Below are 27369 nucleotides of genomic sequence, written 5' to 3'. Positions count from 1 at the left end.
GCATCTAGGGTGCGGGCATGGCCAGCACAGGAGAAGACACAGGGAGCTGAGAGAGAGTGGGACCCATTCAGAGACTTCCTTTCTGGGGGAGAAGCCCCAGGCTCAGTGTGGCAGAGCAAGACCACTGCCCAGGGAACTGACAGATGTCAGAAATACCTAACCACCTGTTAACCAACGTGATTCCAGAAACAGGAAAAACTCATGTCCCAAGCAAATTCCTTAGATTTTTAAATATTGATGTTTATTCTTATTGTGTCTTTTAATGTGACTTAAAACCAGCCCCAGGGGCACAGTCTGCAGAGTGCATGCTGGCTGCAGGAGGCAGCGCTGGGCTGCTGGGTGTTCTGATCACAGAGTCCCAGCCCCCTGCCTGGCACGGAAGCACACACTCAGCACAGAAGAGGAAGCAACGCCATGGGGACCTCTGGGTCTCTCCTCACCTGGACGGGACTGGGTGCAGGGTGACTTCCACCATGTTGGCTTTGCTGCTGGCCAGTGGGGGTGGCTGAAGGCTGAGGATGTGGAGTATGTGGGTGCAGGGTAGCATTAGGATGCGCATACTGCTGAGCAAGGGAGCCAGTGGAAACTGAAGTGGAAAAAAAAGGAGTGTGTACAATTGACACGGGTGAAGATCCCAACTACTCCTTATGCCTCGCTAAATGCTCAAGGCCTAACATGCTGTTACCAATCTCTACATTTGACTTCATTTAAACCATCAATTTTCATGAAAAATTAAGTGTGAAGTTATTGCTTAACAATCAGATTAGCATTTTATTCATAACACAACTGTACACATTATATAGTGTAAATTTATTCTTAAAACAATTACTAGGTTTTCCTGAAAAGGTAACTTAACAAAGGCAGAAACAATTCAAACAATATCTCCCCTCACCACACACACACACACACACACACACACACACACACACACACACTCTCACACACACTTTAGCTCAAGGCCACCATCTGGCTAACCTCACCATGCTACTGCCCTGAAGCTGGCGCAGTGTCCCGTGGGCACAGACTGGGAATGGGGCTGGATAAGGGATGCAGCAAAGACAAGGCTCTATCTTTAGGGCCAATGACCACAATTTTTCTCAGCTATTCCCAGAAGCCACCTGGGCCCTCTCTGTTCAGCAATCTCTCGCCTTGCTTTATAAAAATCTAGTATAGAACTACCTAAACCAGGCGTCCTCAAACCACGGCCCGCGGGCCACATGCGGGTATTTTTGCCGTTTTGTTTTTTTTTACTTCAAAATAAGATATGTGCAGTGTGCATAGGAATTTGTTCAGTTTTTTTAAAACTATAGTCCGGCCCTCCAATGGTCTGAGGGACAGTGAACTGGCCCCCTGTTTAAAAAGTTTGAGGACCCCTGAGGTCCTAAACTGTGTAGAAAATGGAGTCTCTTCAAAGCACCTCCGCCTTTAAAAAGAATGTTACTAGTTAGCGAGTAACGTCAGAGGAAACATGATGAGCCAATTTAAGTAAAAACATTTTCATTAAAGATAAGAACTCAAAGCCAATTCTTTGTGAATCTTAGCATGAACCATACCTTGGTATAAAACAGGGAGATTAGGTATAGATGCATCTATTCACATCTTTCTAAAAGAGCAATTTGAGAATCAAAAGCACAGTAAGATGGGTTAATTGCTTTGTGACTATCAACAGCAAACTGACACAAAAACAAATCATGACGTGTGTGTCAATAAACAGAGGACAGCGTTCTAGCAACCTGTGGCTCCCAGCCTTCTCTCAAATTCCTCCTAAGATCCCTGAGAAGCCAAGCCCAAACATACACAGACACATAGGGGGCTAAAACAAGCACTGCTTTGGGATCAGGCACCCTAACTCGGGCAGTCTACCAGGCAAGGCTGTGAGGGTCACCAGAATAAGTGCCCCTGGGTGAGTCCCTTGTCAATGTTATGCAGAGGATTACACACAAAGCAATTCCGGAATGCTTGATCTTGTAGGGCCAAGGGCCACCAACATTCCAGTCCAACTGGTCCTCTCTCCAACTGCATATGTATCTTTCAAAAGAGGGAAGGGCAAGGCAAAGAGCCAGTGCTAGGACCACCTGTGCATCCACTGCCAACACCACAGTGGGGGGATGCCCAGAGTACATTAAACGAAGAAAACTCTTTGGTTTAAAGATTGGGAAACGTCCCTAACTTATAAGCGTTACCATACAGTGAAACATATTAACAAGGAAAACTGTGGTAACATTCTCTGGGTGTATTTTGTTCCTCTTTTAACAGATTTTTATCTTTTTAAATTTAAGTATAGTTGATATACAATATCATATTTCTCTGGGTGGTTTTCTTTAAGAAGAGTCAGTGACTGTTTTCTGGGATCTAGGAAAAATAATGTGCTGCTTTCATAGTCCGAAAGTCTATGAAAGTAGTCTTTCTTCTAATTTACGGGCTTATGACAAGGCCATTCTTCACCAGTACACTCAGTAAGCTGACTTTCAGATCCCCTCAAATTATCTAGGCACTGACCTGGACTAAAGGATTTGACATAAATTTCCAATTGTCGTTCTTGTAAAAATCTTATTTTTCAAATGTAGTCATTTTATTTCCAATTTATCTTTATTGTTGAAAGTATTACAGTTGTCCCTTTTTCTCCACACCCTCCAACCTGCCTCTCAAATTTCTTTTTAAATGACTACACAGCCACATGCAGCGAGCGGCTGGTGAGACAGCACTACGCCATCACCACAGGACGTCCTATTGGACAGCGATGCCTAGTCACTCATGCTCCCTGCCTCCAAGCTTCTCAAATGTTTCATTTGCAGCAATACTAAGGCTGTCTGGGGAAAAGCAACCTCTTAATCCCAAATTCTATTTATGAGGTCTCAGAGTACAGAATCCCAGAGTTCCTATTTTTATAAACTTTATTTGTTCAATAAATTTTTGTACTAAAAAGTTTTAAACTTTACTTTTAATTATCTTATAACCAAAGTATTAAGAAAATAAAAAGACAATAAATAAAAACACAAAACTCTAGCATGACCATCACAAAGAGACTGTGCCCATAAAGTCTGATAATTATTATTCATCAATTAAAAAAATGTTAAAAATCTTGAAATTATTTCAAGAAAATTAAAGATAAAATATATTTTACTATACATTTTAAAGGGCATCTCTGTGATAGTTTACCAATTATTTAAAGCCTATAAAGTAATTAAATCTATATCTCATTTGCCTTCATACTACTATACTTCAACTAATCTGAGTGCACCCACATAGGTTTTTGTTTAAAAAAACCCATCCTGCCTGGCCAGTGTGGCTCAGTGGTTGAGCATCAACCTATGAATCAGCAAGTCACAGTTCATATTCATGGTCAGGGCACATGCCTGGGGCGGGGGCTCAATCCTGTGTGGGGAGTGAAGGAGGCAGCCGATCAATGGTTCTCTCTCATCCTTGGTGTTGCTATCTCTCCCTCTCTGTTCCTCTCTGAAATCAATAAATTTTTTTTTTTTTAAATAAAAACCCCATCCTTTTTCAACTCTAAACACTGGTAAGCTGCAATGTATACAAGAAAAATCAAGTAGATGTAATCTATAGTTCAGAAGCTGCAAATAAAATTTAAGGAAGTTTAATTAGAAATATTTTCCTTTGGTCACCTTCTTGCTTAAAAGATAGAAAGCAAGTACCTTATCCATTAACTCCTTTTCTTCCTCAAATACAAAAACTGAGTGGCTAATTAATTCAATATAATTAACAACAAAAATATAGTGTCCCCCCAAAAATGGATTCACTTTGAATAATTATAAAGCAGTGCTTATTAAAATACATTTCATTTCCAAAACTGAGCTATCAGCTGTTCAAGTGTGTGTAGTACATTTTTGGGGACAACCTGTAGTTTGGTTCCTTGAAAGGCCAAAAGAATGAGACCAAAAAAAGGCAGACCGAAGGAAAATTAAAAGCCTGAGAGGCCCAGACTTGTGGCTCAGTTAGTGTGGGCTAGCTCCCAGATCAGGCCACACGCCCTTGGTTTTGGTTCCGATCCCCAGTCCGGGTGTGTACTGGCGACAACTAATCAACGTTTCTCTCTCACATCAATGTTTCTCTCTCTCTCTCAAATCAATAAAAAAATACACAAACATATCCTCAGGTGAGGATTAAAAAAAAAAAAAAAAGGCTGAGGGGGAAAATAGTTGGAAAGAAGAGACAAGAGAAAGGGAACCAATATAGAGTAAACGAGAAAAAAATACAACAGAATCTGAGAAAAAGAAGTGGAGAGCAAAGGACAGTAAGTTCTGAGGGTTACTAAGTGTATCATTTAACTGCTTTTATTATACATGCTCATTAATTTAGCTAAAGATTTCAGACAGGTTAACAATAAAGTTAATTTCTTCAACTGCTTGATTTAGCTATTCATCAGTTAAACACTTCTATTCATAAAAGTTAAGTTGCCTTCATGAAACCTGAATTAGGTCAAGCAAACCAAAGAAGTATTCCTTTTTTTTTTTGGCCAGACCTGGTCCAGAAGTTTCCTACTTGCTGTGTTCCTTGATATAAATGTTCAAAACTATAAAGACATGATTTTTCAAATCCTCCTAGCACTAACCACATTCCAAAAATAGTTCCCTAAGCCATGATCTTACTGAAGCCAATTCAGTCCAGAAAGCTGTGTGTTTAATTTGCAAGTAGGTGTTTTCATTTTGACCTTGGATGCACAAGTCATGAGAGATCACCAGCACTGCAAAACTTTAAAAACAAAACAAAGCAAAACAAAATCTTCCAACTTTTAAAATTGATGTTAAATTTAGAAAAAAAGGAAGTGAAGGAAAGTTGAAAACTCTTTAAAAGGGGAGTAAAAGTCAACTAGACCAAAACCATGACAAAATGGCAGCAAATTAAATTACAAATAGCAGCCTCACCGTTAGTTTCTTTTAAAAAGTACTAACACTCCTTTTTAAGAGAAGCTGTGCTGAGGCAGTTAATGCTTAGGTGTGATGATTAAGGACCTTTTAGCTACTTACCAGGAAATGGACTCCAAAACTAACAGAGACAGTAAGATGGTGAGGATAACTACATTTGAGACCTCAAACTGAGTACATAATAAAATTACACTGTCTTTTACATAACTATATTACATACAGTTTCCCTTTAATAGTATATATACAGCAAGACTCCTTTTTAAAGAGCATCTATTAAAGGATTAAATTTGTTAACATTTCCTAGCACCACATAAATAATATTTATACACTTATTTTTGGATACCAAGTCATGGCACAATTAATGAAAATTTAAGTCAAATGTTTTCTAAGTTATTTTTAAAATCTGGCATTTAGTAGATTCAGACATTGAGTCATTCGAAAATAATTCAAAATTTAGTCCCTAAAGTAAAATTTTAATGTTTCCTAGAATATATATTTCACATAAAGTGACACATTACTGGCATAAAATTTTAAAGGATTTCTACAAGTTAGTGCCATTCTATTCAAAACCAAAAGTCCATGACTAGCTTTATTTGAAAAATTGCCCTACAAATAGAGAAAACACACCTTCCAAGTTCATTTCCAAAAAAAAGCTCTGTCCAGACTTTCTCCCTTTAGGAGCAATCCTTTATCTTTTCACTGGAGGTGAGAGGGGCTGGTGTTGTCAAAGATAATCTCTGCTAGGTCAAGCTTTCCTGCTTAAGCTCAAGACATCCTGCTACAAATACTTTAAACCTTCAGTCATGCAAAGATTAAAAAGACAGAAATGTTTCCCCCTAGTTTTTCCATCTTATTCAACTCAAAATCCTTGTAAGAATAAGTTTCTTATCAGAATATTAGAAAAACTAACGTTGTTCTTGTTATTAATACTAAGTTTGTGGCTTGGTTAAAAAAAAGTGATTCAGGAAAAGTTTTTCACACAAGGAAACTATTAGGCATTTCCAAAACAGTCACATGTTTTGCTTGGTATGCAAAAATTAATTTCTGAAATAACTCAATTTCTTAACCCAGCTTTCTTGAGCTGGGTTATATTTCTTTTTTAAAATTCTGAATTATTTACAGATACACATATCTTTAATAATTTTGTCTGGCACAAGGAAAATATTGTTCAACAAGTCTAGTCCCTTAACATGTATTCTTTAAAAAGTGTTTTACTGTTCAATTAAAATTAGTATAAAAAACCCAACTCACTGGCAAAGTAGAAAGAAGGGCTTGTCTCCTTGTTGTATGGTAATTTGGGACATGCTGAATTTGGGAAATAGAAAGGTAAATTAGGCTTTTGAGGTCTACATTTTCCTAATTTTCTGGAAAGGTTGACATATTTAGTAATTTCTTCTTTTATTCATGCATAATTCATTCTTATTTTACAAGAGATGACAAGCACTTTAAACATTGCTACAAAATTAAATAAGAGAGGGCTGAAGAAAAAGACACTTTTCTTCTGTACTGGGATGTCAAGTTCTGCAGGCTGACTTGCTTAAATAAAAGGAATAACATTATTATCTAATAAACAGACCAACATGGCATTCCACTGAACAACCTTGATATAAAAAATGTACCAAAATAAAAATTACACAAGTTTAATTCAAAAGATAAACAATTCTGCAAGTCACTATTAACAGAAGTAAGATGTTTTATTAGGCATCTGATACTGGATCCAAATTTTAGAAACATAATAGTAATATTAAACATGAGTATATCATTTATTACAATGACTACATAAAAGTGTGTGTGTGTGTGTGTGTGTGTGTGTGTGTGTTTAAATACGGCTGAAAGGATATGCACCAAAATGTTAACAGGTGTTGTCAGGTGGAGGAACAATAGATGCGTTTTAAATCTTTTTGCCTACTATATTTTCCAATATATCTGCATTAAATTACCAAAAACAAACCAAAAAAAGTATTCTGGATCTAACTCTTCCTGTAGAGAAAGTCTCAGAACTATTTCTGAAAGGTAAATAAAACACTGCCATAAAACAAAGGAGATGAATTAGAAAACTAGATGTTAAGGAAACAAAAAGTAACTTCTTAGGAGGGAGGGGGCAGAGGCAAGGATAAAAGTTAGATTAAGATCAAAGAGATGAAGTTTGTGATCAAAGTCCTTTTTAAGATAGCTACAAAGAGAACAAGGTCAACAATTACTTAGAATATATATATATATATATACACACACACATATATATATGTGTGTGTGTGTGTATACACACACACACACACACACACACACACACATATCCTAATAATTTATTTAGTAATTTGTTAGCATATTTATATTAAATATACCAAAAATTTAAAAACAATAATCAGTCTCTCATTATTAGTCATTAGTGGTCCTTTCCATTCTCTAAGCCTTTGCCTATGACCAATTTATGAATAACAAAAAGGTGACATAATTGTCACTAACATCTGGGTGCATATTCTTTTGTTTATATAAAGTTTTAAAAATCTAGATAGGATGTCGCTTAAAAACAAACCCAATACATACTCAAAATATTTGATTTCTTTGGGAATACAATATATAAATTGTTCAAAGGAGATAAGTACACAATTACATTTCCATGTAAGAGTTTTGTCTTAGTTTAAAATAACACTTAAAATTTGTCTGTATGTGGCATAATTAGGATTTAGAATATCTAAATGACTGAAGAATTAATAATAAACTTGTTTTAGCAGATTAAAATTATGGTTTATGACAGCAAAGAACAAAATAATTCCTTAGTGTTCTTTTTAAGGTATGAAGTATCTAAGAGAACCTCAATTAACCAGTAACAATCATACCAAGTTCACAGCCTTGCCCCTAGCCAGCCATCATCAACAGACATCAAGGAAATACAACTTGGGTAAAATGCAGGAGAGTAGTTCAGATCTGGTTGAGCAACTTTCTCCTGGCACTAAAGAACTGGCTCTGATGACTAGTACATTAAGTCTAGTGATTTGTTTTGTTTGCAATACTTCCTATTTACCCAAACTTGAATGGACTTCAGGGTCCAAGGCCAAGTGCTTTTCAAATGAAAATGTTCTGGGGAGGCATAAAAAGCACTAATGCCTCAAATAACAGTATTTATTGTACAGGCTGTTTTAAACCAATGAGGTTCTTTCAATCCACTGAATATCTCCATCCAAAAGTCAAAGCCAGATGTTGGCGTTGAGGAGAAAGATCCTGCACAACATCACAGTATTGCTACAAAGTCTCAAAATCATGGGTGCACGAATAGCTATTATCTAAAAGCAATGGAAATTTTAGCTCAAAAGTTTCAGGTCTTATTCCAAGAGGAGGATGCGAGAAAATGGAAGGAAAGAAATGTTTTTTCCACTTGTTAAATCCTGATGTATTCAGCAGAAACATAAAATAATCATAAATGAACTTTTCACCTAAGCTTTTTTAACAAACTGGAAAAGTTGAAATATATACAAATTGCATAAAAGCCAGTGTAGGAATCAATGGGGCCTTTCCATACATACTTAGTCCTGGTTAAGACAACTGAAGACAAGCCAATGAAAGGAGATCATAATCAAAATCATAAGTCAAATCAGTCTGTCAGTTTATTTCTCAATTAAATTATGGATGGGCTTCTTGAAGGAAATGTAGCAATTACATCATTTTTACTTAAAGCACATAATCCACAATAGAAAGCTTTAAGTGATAATGTAGAAAAGTAAAATCAGACTTCTGCACTTGATAACAGTAGTGCCTTTAACCATGTGAAGTCTGAACTGTGCAATAGGAGCCGCCTCCAGGACAGAGGCACAGCGCTGAGCGCCGGGTGACAAGAAGGATGCCTGCTGCTGCCCCAGTCCCATCCCTATTAACCTCTAAATGTTATCAACTGTTATCTAAAGTCAAACCAATGAAAATCTTTACATTCCTAGTCATTCAAAAAGTTGAAAGAGGTTTAAAAAATGAAATGTCCATGAGGTTACATGTAATTGTAATTTCATTCTCATAGTGGTATTCTTTTCAATTGTATGCAGAAACTTACATCTCTCTCCTCACACTCCAAAAAACTGAAATGCCAAAACATCAGAAAAGTGCAAAAAACAAAACCTACTTCTTAATAAGGCTGGTACTTAAGGTGCATTTTAAAAACATAAATATAGGAAAACCCATTAATTTTATGTTACACAAGATATAAAGTGGAAATCTGTTTTAAATCTCAACATTGAAAACCATATTATTTTAGAACTTTAGACAGCTGCTAAATTAACCTGTACAAAGTTCTCTGGCTATAAAACTAAGACAGTAATTTTTGCTTATTATTAATTATTTTTACATATATTTAATTTTTATAGAATATTTTCATTTTACCATTTTTTAAATTGATTATACTTGAACTGTAAATGTCTAAAGCAGACCTAATATTATACAATTTCGACCACTTAAAATACAGCAAGATGCAGAAACACAATCCTATATAATAAAAGGCTAATATGCAAATTGACCGAACGGCAGAAGGACCGGTCACTATGACATGCACTGACCACCAAGGGGCAGACACTCAATACAGGAGCTATCCCCTGGTGGTCAGTGTACTCCCCCAGGGGGAGTGCCGCTCAGCCAGAGGCTGGGTTCACGGCTGGTGAGTGCAGCTGCGGTGGAGGGAGCCTCTCCCGCCTCCGCGACAGCGCTAAGAATGTCCAACTGTTGCTCCCCGTGGGGAGCGGGCCTGAGCCGTCAGTCAGACATCCCCCAAGGGCTCCTGGACTGTGAGAGGGCGCAGGTCAGGTCAGACTGAGGGACACCCCCCAAGTGCACGAATTTTGTGTACCAGGCCCATAGTAGCATTATAACAATAGCATTATAACAAAAAGCAATAAAAATATGTAAAGCCAGTGACCCCCGAGCAAGAGGTGAAGTGCTGGCCAGGGCTTTCATTTTGGTAAAACTTGCTCGCATGCCTTGTGCAGGGCACATCAAATGATAATACTGACGAGGAAGAGAAGAAAGATACCTTTCTTCACAAAAGATGCTTCTGTTACACACATCATTACATTTAGTTAAAGGAGAGACATTTAAACAGAGGAATTTCAGGAACAGAAGTAGAAATAATCAGCCAAGGCTTAAAGCAGGTAAGAGATAAAAATAGGTCCATTTTTTCTTTAGATTCTTTACCCTCAATGTCATTAAAAGGCCAAGCTATTCTTAAACAGAGTAACTTTTCAAAGCTTTAAAACACATTAAGAATGGTCACACACTGAAAAAGACAAACAAAGTGCTTCCTACCATACATCGCATGTGTCTGCTCGTGAGCCCCATACTGAGCAGCTGAGGAAGATACGAGACCCGGCTGGGCGTGTGCTGCTGGTGCCATCATCCTGGCATTGCCCTGTATTACAGGACTGTAGACATGAGGATGCTGTGTTCAAAGACAAAATAAAGAGCAAACATTCAAATTCCAAAAAGACTCACTCAAGCAGATTTTAGTGAGATGTCTTAACCCTATGGTGTCCAGGTTTCCAAAAACAACTCTGAAAAATTAAAACTTCTTGGCTATTTAATTTGAAATATTTAAAATGACCAACAACCTTCTAATATATATTAAAAAGCACCTCCAATTCTTAGCTATCAACCACAGCATAACAAAAAGCACCAGATATAAAAGGAAACCCAAACCCCTCTACCATATTAAAAGTTAAAATTAGAAATTATTTAAATGAAACAAAAATTATGAGTCCCATCGGCCTTACCTGAGACTGATAATGGGGCACGTGCTGAACAAGAGGCTGATTTGGAAACTGCTGAGGACTATAGGCAACGTATTGTGTGGAATAAGCTGGTGGGGTGGCCACAATTGGTGGGCCTGCCGCTGAGGCGGGGTGCATCATGGTGCTCTGATGATGCTGGTCTTGCCGTTGTTGGGGCATATTTGGTACTGCAGAAGATACCAGTGTAAGAAAACGGCATTGCGTGGCACAAAACATATGCACATGGTCCACAGGTTCTGCAGGATCTACCCTCCTGTTTGCCTCTCCAATGCCAGTTTTATCACCCCACGCCCACATCAGCCACTCTGGGTTGTCTGCCCATCAGATGTGCTATTATTCAACCTCAAACACCAACCCCCCAGTTCCCAGCTTTGGTCATTTTGACTTGTCTTCCAGGTGTCAGCTTGAAAGCAACTTCCTCAGAGAGACCTTCTATGATGAGCCTCCAAACTTGATCACACTATGAAGCGTTTCCTTCATACTACTTCTCAAATAACCCGTTTTATAACACCAAATTATGCCACTTGCTAGAGAAGGGCAACGGATTTAATAATTTAAAAAAACCACACAGACATACACCAAAAAGCCAAAATAGACCAAACACTAATCTTAACTCCAGCTTTCTTCATTTCCCACCACTGAATTCTCCAACAATTTCCTGCTTTTCCCCAAATCCAGAATCACACACTATCTTGTAGCAAGTTTCCAAATAATAGCTCTTTTTAAAAATTAATTTATGTCTTTTACTATTTCACACAGATATCTGCCTATGGCCCTTCAATTAAGAATTCTGCTCAGCCAAAGCCGGTTTGGCTCAGTGGATAGAGCGTCGGTCTGCGGACTGAAAGGTCCCGGGTTCGATTCCGGTCGGGGGCATGTACATTGGTTGCGGGCACATCCCCGGTGGCGGGTGTGCAGGAGGCAGCTGGTCGATGTTTCTCTCTTATCGATGTTTCTAGCTTTCTATCCCTCTCCTTTCTCTCTGTAAAAAATCAATAAAATATATTAAAAAAAAAAAAAAAAAGAATTCTGCTCAAATGCCATTTTCTCTATAATGTCCTTCCCAGTGCCCGCTAAAGGAATCAGCTGCAAGCTCTGTGCCTCTCCCTCTCGTCCTATGGCAGCACTGACTGTTTTCTATGATGGGTTTATGCTGTGATGTTAAACAAGCCATTTGAGGGAAGAAATCATGAACCACAAAAAATAAATAAATAAAATAAAATAAAGTATAAATTTGAAAAAAAAAAAGAAAAAGAAATCATGAACCACTGCTTACAATAGGTATGAGGCACAAAAAATAAAACTTAGTATGTTCATAAAAGTCATCAGAACTATTTATGTAAGTAGCTGCTAGTTTAGAGATAAAATTTGGTTTTTATTTTAAATATTTGAATTTTTTTGCTAAAAGTATGACTGTTGCTGAAATTTAGGAGAACCAGTTATATACATTTTATCCACTTAGAAAAGCAAACTTGAAAACCAATACAGTAATATTTTTCTGAATTTAATCCTGAGATTTCCCATATCAAAAAAGCATCTTTTTAAAACAATCCTCACCAGAGTATATGTTTATTGATTTCAGAGAGAGAGGAAGGGAGAGAGAAAGGAAGGGAGAAACATCGACAGGCTGCCTCCTGTGTTTGCCCCAATCAGATTGAACCCACAACCTAGGTATGTGCCCTGACTGGGAATCAAACCCACAACCTTTTGGTGTATGGGATGACATTCCAAACAACTGAGCCACCCGCCAATACTCAAAAAAGCATCTTTTAGTATAGAAAAGCCATCCAAAAATCAAGTATCTTTTTTTAAATGTATTTCTTTATTGATTTCAGAGAGGAAGAGGAAGGGAGAGAGAGAGAGAAACATCAATGATAAGAATCATTGATTGGCTGCCTCCTGCATGCCCCCTACTGGGGATCCAGCCCGCAACCCGGGCATGTGCCCTTGGCCTTCAGTCCGCAGGCCAACGCTCTATCCACTGAGCCAAACCGGCTAGGGCTCGCGTATCATTTTTATCAAGTGAAAGTTTGTCTAATTAAGCTTACTGAGTTTAACCTATTCACTATCACTATTACTTTTGATACATATTATGACCCTCATATATTAAAACAAATTTAAAAAGCTAGTCAAGTTTACCATCCTTTTTAAAATTAAACATTCAGACATCTTGTCTAAAGCTTCCCGAGAGACTGAGAGGCAGAACCACCTGGCTATGCCACTCCTGGATTACTGACCCTCAGAAACTGTATGAAATAGTATGTTTGTTGTTTTAGACAGCTAAGCTTTGCAGTAATTTGTTGAAAGATAGATAAAAGAGTTACTATTTTTACCAGTTTTTGATGTAAGAGAGTAAGATGCAAGCAAAGAGAGTAAAAACCTTGCAAAGTTAACTTGAATTACATATATCAATATGGGTTTCTGAATTTTTTAAAAGAAAGAAAAAAAAGTGGTTATTTCCCAGGTTAGTCCACTGAAAAGGCTCAGAAGCAATAACTCAATAGCAATAAGTGTATCCAATGACCAGAAAATGGTTTTTACATACTATTTCCCAGCAAAATGAATCAGGGTTCTTTGGAGGAATACTGATTTGGGTTTGAGTTTGAAGATTAGCCTCAGATACTTTATTTGTAAAGAAGATGAGCACTACTAGCTCTAGCTGGTTTGCTCAGTGGATAGAGCGTCGCCCTGCAGACTGAAGGCACAATTCCAGTCAGGGGCACATGCCTGGGTTGCTGGCTTGATCCCCAGTAGGGGCGTGCAGGAGACAGCTGATCAATGAGTCTCTCTCATGATTGCTGTTTCTATCTCCCTCTCCCTTCCTCTCTGAAATTAATTTAAAAAAAAATATATATTTTTTATTTTTTAAAAAGATGAGCACTAAAAGGACCTGGCAGCCAATGTGAAGGGATTGCCATTTGTCAAAGGAAAATCAATGGGAGCAGAAAGAAGGATAATCAACTGACCCAAACACAATGAATACACAAAAGTGTATGAAAACCTATGCAGCATTCATAATTTAAAAAAAAAAAAAATAGAATAAAGGGGTGTGTGTGTGTGAGAGCTCCATCCATCCTTAAGCAAGCAAGCAAGCAAACAAACAAACAAACCCCAAAACCATTTTCACTGGACACTATTGAAAGCAATCAGGGTACCAACTCACCACTGAAAACTGGCCCTCAGGCCCATTTTAAGCACTTAATGGTAAGCATTTACCCTAACTTTTCTGTACAAATTCTTCAGGACAATCAAATAGCCCTTGTTGAAAAGAAGAGTTCCTCACAAAATGATTCTAGCTAATAAATGGAAAAGAAATATAAGAGTACACCATTTTCAAACTCCTAATTAAAGTGGTTTTTCAGAGTATAGCAGTCCCAGATCAGCAGCCTCGCCTGGAAAATGGTTTTATAAATTGCAAGAGAAATGCAAGTTCTCAGGCTATGCCCCAAAACGACTAAACTGGAAACTCTGAGGATAGGACCAAGTAATTTGTATTTTCAACAAATACTCCAGTGATTCTGATGCACATGAAAATTTGAGATCCACACCCCCAATTTTTAAAAAATGATGTTACGCGTCAATCATCAATGAATTAGATGAAAAATTAATAGAAAACTTTATAACTGGGGAGGAGAGAATCACTACCTGACCCCTTAATCAGTTGAGCTATCTAAAAAAAAAACTTCCATACTTTAAGTAGCCAGACACCAAGTATGAATGAAATGGCATGATGTCTGGGCTTTGTGTTAAATATGCAAAGAAACAAAGCACAGCTTAAATAACTATAACAAAATCTTTTCTTTTTAATATATATATTCTTTATTGATTTCAGAGAGGAAGGAAGAGGGAGAGAAAGATAGAAACATCCATGATGAGAGAGAATCATGGATCGGCTGCCTCCTGCAAGTCCCCCACTGGGGAATTGAGCCAACAACCCGGGCATGTGTCCTTGACCAGAATCGAACCTGGGACCTTTCAGTTCGCAGGCCGACACTCTATCCACTGAGCCAAACCGGCCAGGGCACAAATCTTAATAGAATCTGAATGATGGACAAAGCCGGTATCTAGTCATTCCCTATCTTCTTAGCACAGCACCTGTTTACTGTTGATGCTCTCTGCAGTGCCTGAGATATGTCTCTTTTATACAAATCATTCAATTTTCTGTTTCTCAATAAAATTATAGCTATTAATTACCCTCAATTACCTCCTCAAAAAAGGAGGCCCTCCAGGCATTTTTCAACATTAATAGATAAATGTTTTCTTCTATGAAGGCTCTTTAATCACACAAGCATATAATACTAGATTATAAAACATTTTAAATTTTTTTATTGAATTTATTGGGGTGACATTGGCTAATAAAATTATATAGATTTTGGGGGGGTACAATTCTATAATATATCATCTGTATATTGTACTGTGTGTTCACCACCCGAAGTCAATCTCCATTTATCCCCCCCTTTACCCTCTTCTACCTCCACCCACCACCCCCTTTGCCTCTGTCTATGAGGCAAAACACTTATTTTAAAATGAGGAAACATCCTTCTACTGGGATTTTGATGGTTTCTAAAATGAGTTGCCCTGCGCTTTAAAAGAAATTCTGGATTTTGGGGGGAAATTATATGTTAATATAAGAATGTCAGGAACCTTGGTAAATTAATTTAACAAACACACTTTTTAAATTTAACATTGAAAACTTTGAAAGTCAGTTATTTATTTTTTTTTAAGAACCTGAATAATCACAACTGATGAATATTTCTCCTCCCATTTTGTTAGTAAATAATGCATCTGAATACCTTATGTAATGCTGGTCATCAAAAGTCAAAGTTGAACCACAAGTATTTCTTCATTATAAACTGAGTTACTTAATACATGCATCATGCAGACTACAAGCAAACACAGGCAGGATTATTCTCACCTTTACCTGCTCTATATGTCTTGGCTTGATTCACTGGCATGGGTGTCATAGGTATAGGGTATAAAGGCTGAGGGATTAAAAAAAAGGAAAATTAGGCTCTCAAGATAATAAGAATACATTTTACCATTCTCTCAATTGTATATTGCTAGAGAGCTAGATCTGAGGTTTCCTGATTCTCTATGAGTCATTAAAGAAAAATTACACCCACAAACCCCAAACTACAGTAAATCTAAATCATCTTCCTCACCAGAAACATTTTCAGACTTAGCTCCTCACACTAACAACACGGCTACGCGTCTCCCGTTTTCAAATACTTCTGTTATGTCACCACTGCCTCAAGTCACCGCACACCTACAGAGCTTGCTGTCAACTACAAATAACCACGGAGAGTAAGTGAACATTAAGTTCTATGACTTACTTGCACGCCTGGGCTCACTGGGACTGGATACATCATATTTGGTGCAAAACAAACAGGCTGAGTATAAACTGGAGTTGGCTGCTGATGACCCACCATGGATGGGCTAGGTTGTGCTTGAGGACGAGGCGAAGTTGGGGTGGTGGAAGGCTTTGGCTACAAAACAAAAACAAAAATTGACTCTCTTAAGATGAAAAGCTGATAATTATTGCAACCTGAAAACTGATTTTCTCCATCTTTCTAAGTTTTACTCATTTTTAATTAGTCCCTTTTAATGAAAAAAACTTATCCTATCTAATAAAGAGGGAATATGCTAATTGACCATCACTCCATCACAAAGATGGCTACACCCACAGCTGAGGCCAAGTTCCCATAAGGAGCCTTAATGAGCAATCAGCAGAGACCTGAAGCTATACGCCTTCCCCCACCCCGTGGGGCTTAACAGGGGATCTCAGACCGCGCCCCCCACCCTGACAGGGGACTTCAGGCTGCACCCCCCACCCAGCAGGCTTGACTGGGGACCTCAAGGTGCACCCCCAGTGCTGGGTTGGGGGAACTCAGGCCGTGCCCCCGCCCAGCGGGGCTTGACGGGGGACCTGAGGCTGCATCCCCCTGCCGGTGGGGCTTTACAGGGGACCTCAGGCTGCGTTCCCCACCCGGCAGGGCTTGACAGGGGACCTCAGGCCACGCCCCCCACCCTGGCGTCAGGCTGGGGGACCTCGGGCCACACTCCCCGCCCCAGTGCCAGGCCAGGGGACCTCAAGGTGTGCTTCCCGTCCTGGTGCTGAGCTAGGGAACCTCAGCCCACGCCCCCCCCCATCAGGTGGGGACCTAAGGCTGCACCCCACTGCCTGGGCTTGACAGGGGACCTCAGGCCCTGTCCCCCACCCAGCAGGGCTTGACAGGGGACCTGAGGCTGTGCCCCCCCTGCATGGCAGGGCTTGATGGGGTACCTCAGGCCATGCCCCCCCCCACCCAGTGGGGCTTGACAGGGGATCTCAAGCCGTGTCCCCCACCTGGCAGGGCTTGATGGAGGACCTCAAGGCATGCCCCCCACCCCGGTCTGGGCTGGGGGACCTCAGACCACGCCCCCCGTCCTGGCGCCAGGCCAGGGGACCTGAGGCTACGCTCCCTGCCTGGCAGGGCTTGACAAGGGTGGGACTGGCCAGGTCTGGATCTAGCCCAATGGGGAAGGGGGGAGGCCGGGTTTGGGTCTCACACAATTTTGAGGTGCATGTGGGCGGGCGGGGACTTGACTCTGGGTCCCGTGGTGTGCCCCAGACTCTGACAGGAGGAAGGTTTGCATATACATTTTACTAATTTTCTTTCATCTCTGACACTTCTATTATAGAGAAAGAGCAAATAGCAATATTAAATTATTTCCTCTAATTAATCCCCTTTTAATGTGCACCAATTTCGTGCACCGGGTCACTAGTTATTCAATAATACTATTAAAAAATAGTAACAGTGACTTTTAAGAAATTGAAGAAAGTTTTACAACATTTAAAAAATAAATCTAGCCTTAGCTGGTTTGGCTCAGTGGATATAGCGTCGGCCTGCGGACTGAGGGGTCCCAGGTTCGATTCCAGTCAAGGACACATGCCCAGGTTGCGGGCTTGGTCCCCACTGTGGGACATGCAGGAGGCAGCCAATCAATGATTCTCTCTCACCATTGATGTTTCTCTCTCCCTCTCCTTTCCTCTCTGAAATCAATAAAAATATATTTTAAAAATAAATAAAAAATAAATCTATTTTCTTATAAAGTCAGTAGAATGATCACAACCGTGTAGCTAGCCAACCATCTTCAAATTCTGAGTCAAAAAGCCTGAAAGATTTGCCCCGACAGTGTCTAACTGATGACAAAACAAGGATCTTTTTCCTCTGGCTCAAACATATACATTAACTAGAGGCCCAATGCACAAAATTCGTGCAAGAGTAGGCCTTTGCAGCCATGGCTGCCTGGATCCCTCCCTTGGGCGGGTGCAGCCCCGGCTTCGTCCCAGAAGGATGTCCGGTCTAATTAGCATATTACACTTTTATTATTATTGATGGCCATAAGAAAAGGGAACTTAAACCAAAGTTATTTTAGCATACTATATCTGAATTTAGATGTCAGGTATGAAAAAAGAAATATTACTAGTAAGAAAAAATTTATTTTTTTAAAGGATAGATTACTTCAAAGAGGAAATAAATTTACCTGAGAAAAAGAACGAGGGTTGAATTCCTTTGCATTGGGATTCAATGTTGATTTCCTCACTTGCCTAAACCAGAACAAATATGTAAAGGCCAGTGAAATCTGCATGGAACTTGTGTCTCTGAAGTCTCTTATACCTGACAGTTTTTTTTAAATTGCTAAACACATACTGCATTTAAACAATTCTCACTAGAAGATCATCAATCCACTCCATTAAAACACACACACACAATGCCTGGCCAGCATGTCTCAGTGGTTGAGTGTGGACCTCTGAACCAGGAGGTTCGATTCCCAGTCAGGGCACAGGCCCGGGTTGCAGGCTCAATCCCCAGTGTGGGGCATGCAGGAGACAGCCAATCAATGATTCTCTCTCATCTTTGCTGTTTTGCTGTTTCTCTCTCTCTCTCCTCCGCCCCTCCTCTCTCTCTCTCTCCCCCTCTCTGAAATAAAAATATATTAAACACACACACACCCAGAGCCCTGGCTGGGTTGCTCAGTTGGTTACAGTTCCTGGTCAGGGCCCATACCTAGGTGGCAACCGATTGATGTTTCTCACATCGATGTTTGTCTCTCTCTCTAAAAATCAGTAGAAACATATCCTCCAGTGAGGGTTAAAATAAAATTAAAATATTAAAAAATAAAACACACACACACACACACACATTTACCACTCCTTAATCTGGTAAAGACTGCCCAAAAAAGGACAAGTATTTTTTAAAAGTATAATATATAACATCTCTCTCAAAAGCAATCAATAAGTACTTTAACTGAAAAGATAGTAGCCCTTATAAAACATCCTGAAACTCAATCCTTAACGTATCAATTCCTTAGCATGCACTATTTTTTAATGTGACAAAGTGTTTCCCACATGACACACCTTGAGGAAGTATTATAAAAATTTTCTGCCTCAAATCAAGAATAAACACTCCCCAATTTATCAACAAGATACATTCCAAAAGTTCAGCTGTAACTGGGTTGTATGGAACCCAGGACAAATAAATCAATGGTGCTTAAGTTAGGTTCTGAGGCTAGCCTATAGAAGTCCATTTAATTGATGGTACAAATATTGGATGTGCAAAATTAAGTCAACCGTAACCAATCTAATCATTAACTAAAACACTGTTTCTGACGGACACTGTGAACCGAGTAGGGGCACCAGACACTTCTCTCTCTCGCAGGCAAAGGCAGTTCTTACTCCTGGCAACACAGCCAGGAGGTAGATATGGACTAGCATCCAGGGGATAAAGGTCCAAAAGTCAGTAGTTTTCAACTCCCTGAACACTTACAGAAAAAAAAGCTTTCTTAATTTATGCCTAGGGTTTTGTTTTGTTTTGCCAAGAGATGCAAAAATGGAGAAGAAGAGTCCAGGATTCAATGACCTAATTTACTTACATAAGATGTCATTTGTTTGGACAAGTTGTTTGTAATCTGAGAGCTATGTATGAAACAGTCTAAAAGTCCATATAAATTCTTGAGTTGGAAAGCTCTGAACACCTTAAGAAAAAGTTAAGTAAGTAACAGGACATGCTAAATGCCAGGTTTACTTACTCAGCTGTGTCTTTTTTCTCCTCTTTATCATCTTTCTCTTGTTTACATCCTGGGCTGGAAGTCTGAACTCCTTGGGAAGTAACCTCAGGTCCCCTCCTGTGCTCCGTGTTACCGAGGATTGAGGGGGAAATGCTGGGGCTGTTCGGCTTGCTGCTGCAACTGGTGCAGTTGCTGCTGTTATTTTCAAGGAAAGAATCCTTAGCATTTGGTTCAGTTTTGTCTTTGATCAAATCTCTTGATTTTTCTCCCTCTCTATTTTTGTTTAGCAGTTGATCCACAGATTCAGAAGTAGAACTTGGCTGTAACTAAATAAAGGAAATAATTATACTTAAATATTTTAAGTAACTCCAGTAATCAATTTTTTCCATAACACAAATACACTAACATTATTTGTAAGCATGAAATATATTGAATAAGGCTTTTTAATACTTTAAGAGTAATGTCTTTATTATAAGACAGTAACAAAATATCTATACACCACAACCATAGTCATCTACGCACTCAAATGTCCTAACCTCAAAAGTTAGATATTTACTGATTGCCTACCGTGTGTCAGAAATTGTGCCTGCTGGGTCTAGAAAATATTAAATAGGTTTTCTTATCCAGGTGAGATCAAATACTTACAAAATGTGGTAAATTCTATGGGATCCCACAGTTAAAAGCAACTTATGGAAAGAGAAGGCTTCTCAATAGAAGTGTCATCTTGTCCAAAGTGTGAAAAATGTTTGGGGAAGGAGGGAAGTTTACAGAAGGGAATGGTCTATGCAAAAGAAACAGCATGTTTAAAAATTCAGGGCATGGCCCACTGTGAAACAGAGAGCCCTGTGGCTGGAGCAAGAGTGGGCACCTGTGCACGAGTGAGTCAAGAAATGACAATTTCACTCAAGAGGAACAAAGATAAAGGCACTTGAGAGCTATCTCAAGGACTCTAGCTTTTAATTTTCAGGGTGTTGAAGGAGTCCCTAAATAATTTTAAGCAGGTTACAGTGCTGAACAGAATTTATGGTTCATAAAGATGAGCATAGCAGCTTTGCAGAAATGAACAGGAAGGAACAAGTAAGAATGGAGACCCCATTACGGAGGCTGCAATAAGATTAGGGCCTGGCCTTGGGAAGTGGTGGCCTGGAAAGTGAGAAGTAGGTGGATTCTGAGGGAGACCTGACTAGACACGTTGCTTAATATACTTTATTAGATCTTCTAACCGTAAGTAAAGAAGGAAACCACAAAACTCAAGTACCAACCAGCAAAAAGAACAGAAGTGAAAAAGACATTAGTGAAATAAGTGATGGAGTTTTTGTTTACACAACAGAACAAATCAGGCTACTCCTTTCTGAAGACGAATGAAGATGCCATACTCCACGGAAGAAAACAGACAGCTGAAGGAAATAACAAGGAAAGAGAAGGAAACTGCAGCAAATAGCAGTCAAGGTAGAAATGAGTACAAATACAGGCAGCAGCCCCAGCACCTGCACAGCAGAAGGGCCGCAAGGGTGGAGAGAGAGAAACTATATCCTCAGCCCCAGGATGGGCAACCCAGTGTCAAAGCCTCACTCCTGAGCCCTGGGTGTCTGGTAAATGGCATTACATATCTCAGGACATCTCAAGTTTCACTGCATCACCATTGGGGTGGAGGGCAAAAGTGATAGCACATTTATTTGGACTCAGTAATAACTTAAGTCAAAATATAGACATTTAAGTTTTAAGCCAGCATTTGTTCACAAAAGCCTTTAGTAGTGGCAACACAGACCAACTGTGTACTAGAGAAGACTTCTTAGTGTTTATCACCAAGGTCTTTGAGTAAGGCAAAAGTAAGACTTCTGTTATTCGTATAAAGGTAAACATATCTGTAGTTCTCTCTATGGGCTGGACACTGTTCTAAACTATCTACAAACTCATTCAGTAGTTACAATAGCCTTATTTGATATAGATACTATTACTGACATCTTACAAATGGAAAAACTAAGGCGCAAGTCATGCTTTTGGGCATTCTGGCATATTTCCTATCTACAGTATAATAAACCTAAGGGAAAACAGATTCTCCCCCCTCCAAAATAGAGCCACTGTTTAAAAACAGATATAATTGACATGTAGCACTGCATTAGTTTTAGATGTACAACATAACGATCCAATGTATTATGAAATAATCACAATATGTCTAGTTAATAGCTATCACCAGTTACCATTTTTTTCTTATGATGAGAATTTTTAAGGTCTTCTCTCCTAGCAATTTTCAAATATACAACAGCATCGACTATGGTCATGATGCTGTACATTGCACTCCCATGATTTATTTATTTTATAACCAGAAGTTTGTACCTTTAGGCCACTTTCACCAATTTCAAGGACCTCTGCCTTTGGCAACCACCAATCCATATCTATGAATTTGGCTTTGTTATTTTAAAAATTTCACATGTAAGTAAGATCAGATGGTATTTCTCTCTGTCTGTCTTATTTCACTTGACACAATGCCCTCAAGGTCCATCCATCCTATATAATAAAAGCCTAATATGCTAAGTGTTCAGTCGTCCATTCAACCAATCAAAGCATAATATGCTAAGGCCGCTCAACCGCTCACTATGACGTGCACTGACCACCAGGGGGCAGACGCTGCTGGGGTCTGGCTGATTGGGACTAGGCGAGATGGACCAGACACGCCCTGGAGCCCTCCCACGGTTCCTCCCCGGCTGGCCAACCTCTCACGTCCCTCCCCAGCCCCGATTGTTTACCGGTGGTGTCCCTTGGCCTGGCCTGCGCCCTCTTGCAATCTGGGACCCCTCGGGGGATGCCAGAGAGCCAGTTTCGGCCAGATCCCACAGGCTAGGCCGGGGGATCCCACTGGTGCATGAATTCATGTGTTGTCATAAACAGCAGAATTCCTTCCTTTTTATGGCTGAATAATACTCCCATTGTGCACATACACACATTTTATCCATTCATTGATGGACATATATGTTGCTTCCACGTCTTGGTTACTATAAATAATGCTGCAATAACATGGGGTGTAGATATCTTTTCAAGTAAGTGTTTTTGTTTCCTTTGGGTAAATACCCAAAAGTGGAATTGCTAAATCATAAGGTAGTTTTATTATTAATTTTTCAAGGAGCCTCCACATTGTTTTCCATGGTGGCTGCATCAATTTATATTCCTGTCAGCAGTGCACAAGGATTCCCTGTTCACGCATCCTGGCCAGCACTTATTTTTTTGGTCTTTTTTATAACGGCCATTCTAACAGGTATGAGGCTATTAACTTATTGTGGTTTTGATGGTGAGCACCTTTTCATGGATCTGTTAGCCATCTATCTGTATGTCTTCTTTGGAAAAATTTCTATTCTGATCCTATGTCCATTTTTTAATTTAAAAAAATTTTTGCTTTGAATTGTGGGAGTACTTTATATATTTTGGAAATTAACTCCTTATCAGATTTACAAATATTTTCTCCATTCAGTAGGTTGCCTTTTCATTTTATTGATGGTTTCCTTTGCTGTACAGAAAAGCTTTTTAGTTTAATGCAGTCCAACTTATTTATTTTTACTATAGGTGCCTTTGCTTTTGGCTGTCAAAGAAAAAAAGAAACAACAACCATCAATGAAAGACCAGATTTTTGTGAACCATCATAGTTTAAGGACACGTGCATTTCATGAGGGTGGGTCTGATTCATTCGCTGAGCAATGCAGTACATTACTATGCATTAGCTACTGCCCAAAGCATTGATGGAAGTTCAAACACACAGAAAGCCAGGCCTATCTTTTACTAGCAATGAGAATCTGGGAAAATTATTTAACTTGTCTTTGCCTCAGTTTCCTATGTATACATGGGGTAATAGTAAGACGTACTTCAAAGGGATGATAGAACAATAAAAAGTTTATCATATAAACACTTAGAGCAATGTCTGATACATAAGAAATACTCAATAAAGGTAAAGCTAATAACATTTTATCTGGATAGAATTATTAATAAATTTGATTACTCAGGCCCCAAACAGTAAATAGAACTGAAAATCCTAAAGAGATAGAGTTTTAATGCTATATCTACCTGAAATTTAGGGGTCAAGTATTAAAAAAGATTTACAGAAAGTTGTGAATTGGTAACAAAATGTTTCCTATTAAATGAAGATATTACAGAGACAGTGTGGTACTGGCATAAAAGATAGACATAGCTCTATGGTGAAGAACTGAGTCCAGTAGCAAACCTTCACAATTGCAGTCAATAGATTTTCAACAAGGGTACAATTCAATGAAATGTCTTTTCAACAGATGATGCTGGGACAAGTCATATCAACATGCAAAAGAATGAATTTGGAGCCCTACTTCACACAACATAAAAAAATTTACTCAAGCCCTGGCTAGTTTGGCTCAGTGGTTGGAGCGTCGGCCTGCAGACTGAAGGGTCTCGGGTGTGATTTGTACCTTGGTTGTAGATCCCCAGTGGGGTGCGTATGGGAGGCAATCAATTGGTGTGCCTCTCTCACATCAATGTTTCTCTCACTCTGTCTCTCCCCCTCCCTTCCACTCTCTCTGGAAATCAATGGAGAAAGTATCCTCGGGTAAGGATCAATAACAAAAAAATAAAATAAAATATACTTTTAACAAAAAATACCAAAAAAAAAAAAAATTACTTAAAATAATCACAGCCGTAAGTGAAACTCTTAGAAGTAATGAGAGCAGCCCTAGCTGGTTTGGCTCAGTGGACAGAGCATTGGCCTGGGGACCGAAGGGTCCCGGATTCGATTCTGATCAGGGCAAATGCTGGGTTGCAGGCTCAATCCCCAATAGGGGGCGTGCAGGAGGCAGCCGATCAATGATTCTCTCTTATCATTGATGTTGCTATCTTTATCTTCCTCTCCATTCCTATTTGAAAACAATAAAAATATATTTTAAAAAAATAAGAAGTAATGAGAGCAAATCTTTATGACTGTGACATATGCTGCTGGTGGGAATGTAAAATAGTACAGCTGCTTTGGCAAACAGCCTGGAAGTTTTCCTCAAAAGGTTAAAAACAGAGTTATATGACCCAGAAATTCCACTCCCAAGAGAAATAAAAATATATGTCCACCCAAAAACTGTACACTAATGTTCACAGCAGCATTACTCATTATAGTAAAAAAGTGGTAGCAACCCAAAGACATCTCAATTAATGAATGGAACAACAATATAATCGATCCACACAATGGCATCTGTAAAAAGGAATGAAGTATTGATAAATGCTCCAACATAAATGAACCTTGAAAACATTATGCTAAATGAAATAAGCCAGTCACAAAAGGCCACATACTGTATGATTCCATTCATTTAAAATGTCCAGAATAGGGAAATCTACAGAGACAAAAACAGATTAGTGGTTGTTTAAGACCTGGGGGGACAGCAGTGTTTGATAGCAAATAGAGAGTGACTGCTAAGGGGCATGAGGCTTCTTTTGGGGAAGAAGAAACTTCTAAAATTCAATGTGATGATGGCTGTACAACTCTGTGAATAAACTAAAAACCACCGACTTATACTCTTTAAAATGGCTAAACTGTATGCCGATTTTACCTCAATAAAACTGTTACAAAAACATACCAACTTATATGCTTCAAAGCAAAAATATTTCTTTCCTTCAAAACCTAATAAACTCAAAGCAGTGTACTCTAAGAAGGAACTGAATGACTGACTATAAAAAATAATGCTGAGGAAACAAAAGCAAATGGACAAGAATATCTATTGCTAACAAAATGAAGATTATGAAAAATAATATTATCTGTTGCTTAGAGATCTATTCATATGCAGTGAAAAGAAGTATATAGAAACCTAACCTAGAAATCTTGTTTGGAGAATTCATACATAACGCAAAAGAAATAAAAAGTTATGGCATTAAATAAATAAAAAAGAAGAGTACAGGAAAAATACTCTTCCCTCTGACAGGAGAATGCAGCTGAGGACAAGTTCACAGGAGGACTTTAGTTAGGGAAAGGCTGATGATCAGATTTTTTTCTCTTTGAGAAGCTAAGTTTCAGGGTGATTTCTTGAGTTGGTCTCAAAATATACCTTGATATGCACAGTATATTAGTAAATATTGAGCAAAAAATGAAACAGTTATCCAGGTGAGATTACAGTATGTTCAGCAAGTCTATCAAAGATTGCTACCACATGCAGTTAGGGGTGGCCAGGCCAGGCCAGCAGGGGAGGGCAGTTAGGGCCAAAATGTAAACCCCATCTGTGCACAAAATGTAAATCTGCAACTACATCACCATCCCAGAGTGCAGGGTATCTTCTACACCACATCAGATAATGAACACCTTGGTCTTGCTCGGCTCTTCAGTGAATCAAGTAATCAAATGAACACCAAATAATAACTTATGGTAACTTCAAATGTTAAAAATTATATTCCCTTTCATTTTATATCTGTATTGTTCTTATAAAATCTCATGATTTTAGCTACCCTAAAGCATAGGCAAAGACAACTTTAAGAATGTTTAGCTTTTTATGCACACAGTTCGATGTTTGTGGTTGTATATATAAATCCATTTTTATAAACAGATAACATAAAAATTCTTTGTAACGTTTAATATTTATTTTTTAAGATTCTAATGCAACACTTACCCTAAAATCATTCTTAAATTTCTTTAAGTCATCAATCTGTTTTCTATGCTCGGAAACAACTGGTGATATACCTGTAAAATTAATAACGATTACAGATTTATTTCTAATCTTTAACTTAAATTCTTTTAGGATAGGATGTTAGAAATTAAAATAAATTCGCCCAGCTGGTGTGGCTCAATGGTTGAGCATGGACCTATGAACCAGGATGTCACGGTTCGATTCCTGGTCAGGGCACATGCCTGGGTTGTGGGCTCGATCCCCAGTGAGGGTGTGCAGGAGGCAGCTGATCAATGATTCTTCATTGCTGTTTCTATCACTCTCTCCCTCTCCCTTCCTCTCTGAAATCAATCAATAAATTTTTAAATGAAAATAAGTTATCAAAATAAAAATTTTAATACATTAATTATAGACTTTAGCATTTGTCACATTATGCATTTAAATATGCAAATACTAAGAAAAAGTGTTGAGCAAAAATACTCTATATTGGGCATGAGATTAGACATACTCCTTTCTATTTCTATAGTTTTCCCTAAAGACTTTTTAAAGCTCTCACCTTTATTTTCAACTTTTGAGAAGCTGGGTGATGTCTCATTGGGCTTCATGTTTTCCTTATTCCCTGCAGGAGAGTTCTGCCTCTGATCTTGAAGCCTGGAATCCTTAGCTAGAAAATAATTTTTAAAAATTTTAAAGTTAGATAAATGTTAGAAAAGTAAAATGGGAAAATATTCAAAAAATTTTGTCTCCTACTTTTTTGGAAAATAGTATTTCCATTTAAAGAGGCTTTTCTCCTTTGCAGACATATGAAACATCAATAATTTTATGTTTATACTAGAGGCCTAGTGCACAAAATTCGTGCATGGGGGGAGGGGGGAAGGGGGAAAGGTGGCCCTCAGCCTAGCCTGCACCCCCTCCAATCTGGGACCCCTTCGAGGGATGTCCGACTGCCCATTTAGGCCCTATCCCACTGGACTGCTGGCTCCCAACCGCTTGCCTTCCTGCCTGCCTGACTGCCCCTAAGCACTTCTGCCTGCCAGCCTGATCGACGCCTAACTGCTCCCCTGCTGGCCTGATTGG

General features: G+C 38.9%; 1 protein-coding gene across 9 annotated transcripts in view; it reads right to left on the bottom strand.

Moving 5' to 3' along the window:
* ATXN2 (ataxin 2) overlaps window positions 1-27369 on the bottom strand; it is an 85725-nt gene that overhangs the window by 6121 nt on the left and 52235 nt on the right. For 6 of the 9 annotated variants that reach the window (XM_079763311.1, XM_079763313.1, XM_079763305.1 and 3 more), the window contains 10 exons: window positions 26849-26956; window positions 26296-26366; window positions 19721-20025; window positions 18176-18239; window positions 15982-16134; window positions 15564-15630; window positions 10631-10815; window positions 10167-10299; window positions 6138-6191; window positions 441-586 (listed from right to left, as the gene is read on the bottom strand). In XM_079763311.1, coding sequence (XP_079619437.1) covers window positions 441-586; window positions 6138-6191; window positions 10167-10299; window positions 10631-10815; window positions 15564-15630; window positions 15982-16134; window positions 18176-18239; window positions 19721-20025; window positions 26296-26366; window positions 26849-26956 — 1286 coding nt within the window. The remainder of the gene's footprint in view (window positions 1-440; window positions 587-6137; window positions 6192-10166; window positions 10300-10630; window positions 10816-15563; window positions 15631-15981; window positions 16135-18175; window positions 18240-19720; window positions 20026-26295; window positions 26367-26848; window positions 26957-27369) is intronic. The other 3 variants (XM_079763308.1, XM_079763306.1, XM_079763309.1) reach the window with 3 other exon arrangements.

This window comes from Cnephaeus nilssonii (genome assembly GCF_951640355.1).
Source record: "Cnephaeus nilssonii genome assembly, chromosome: 22".
Classification (NCBI taxonomy): domain Eukaryota; kingdom Metazoa; phylum Chordata; class Mammalia; order Chiroptera; family Vespertilionidae; genus Cnephaeus; species Cnephaeus nilssonii.
The sequence above is the reverse complement of the archived record's forward strand: the minus strand, read 5'-3'. Positions and strand labels throughout refer to the sequence as shown.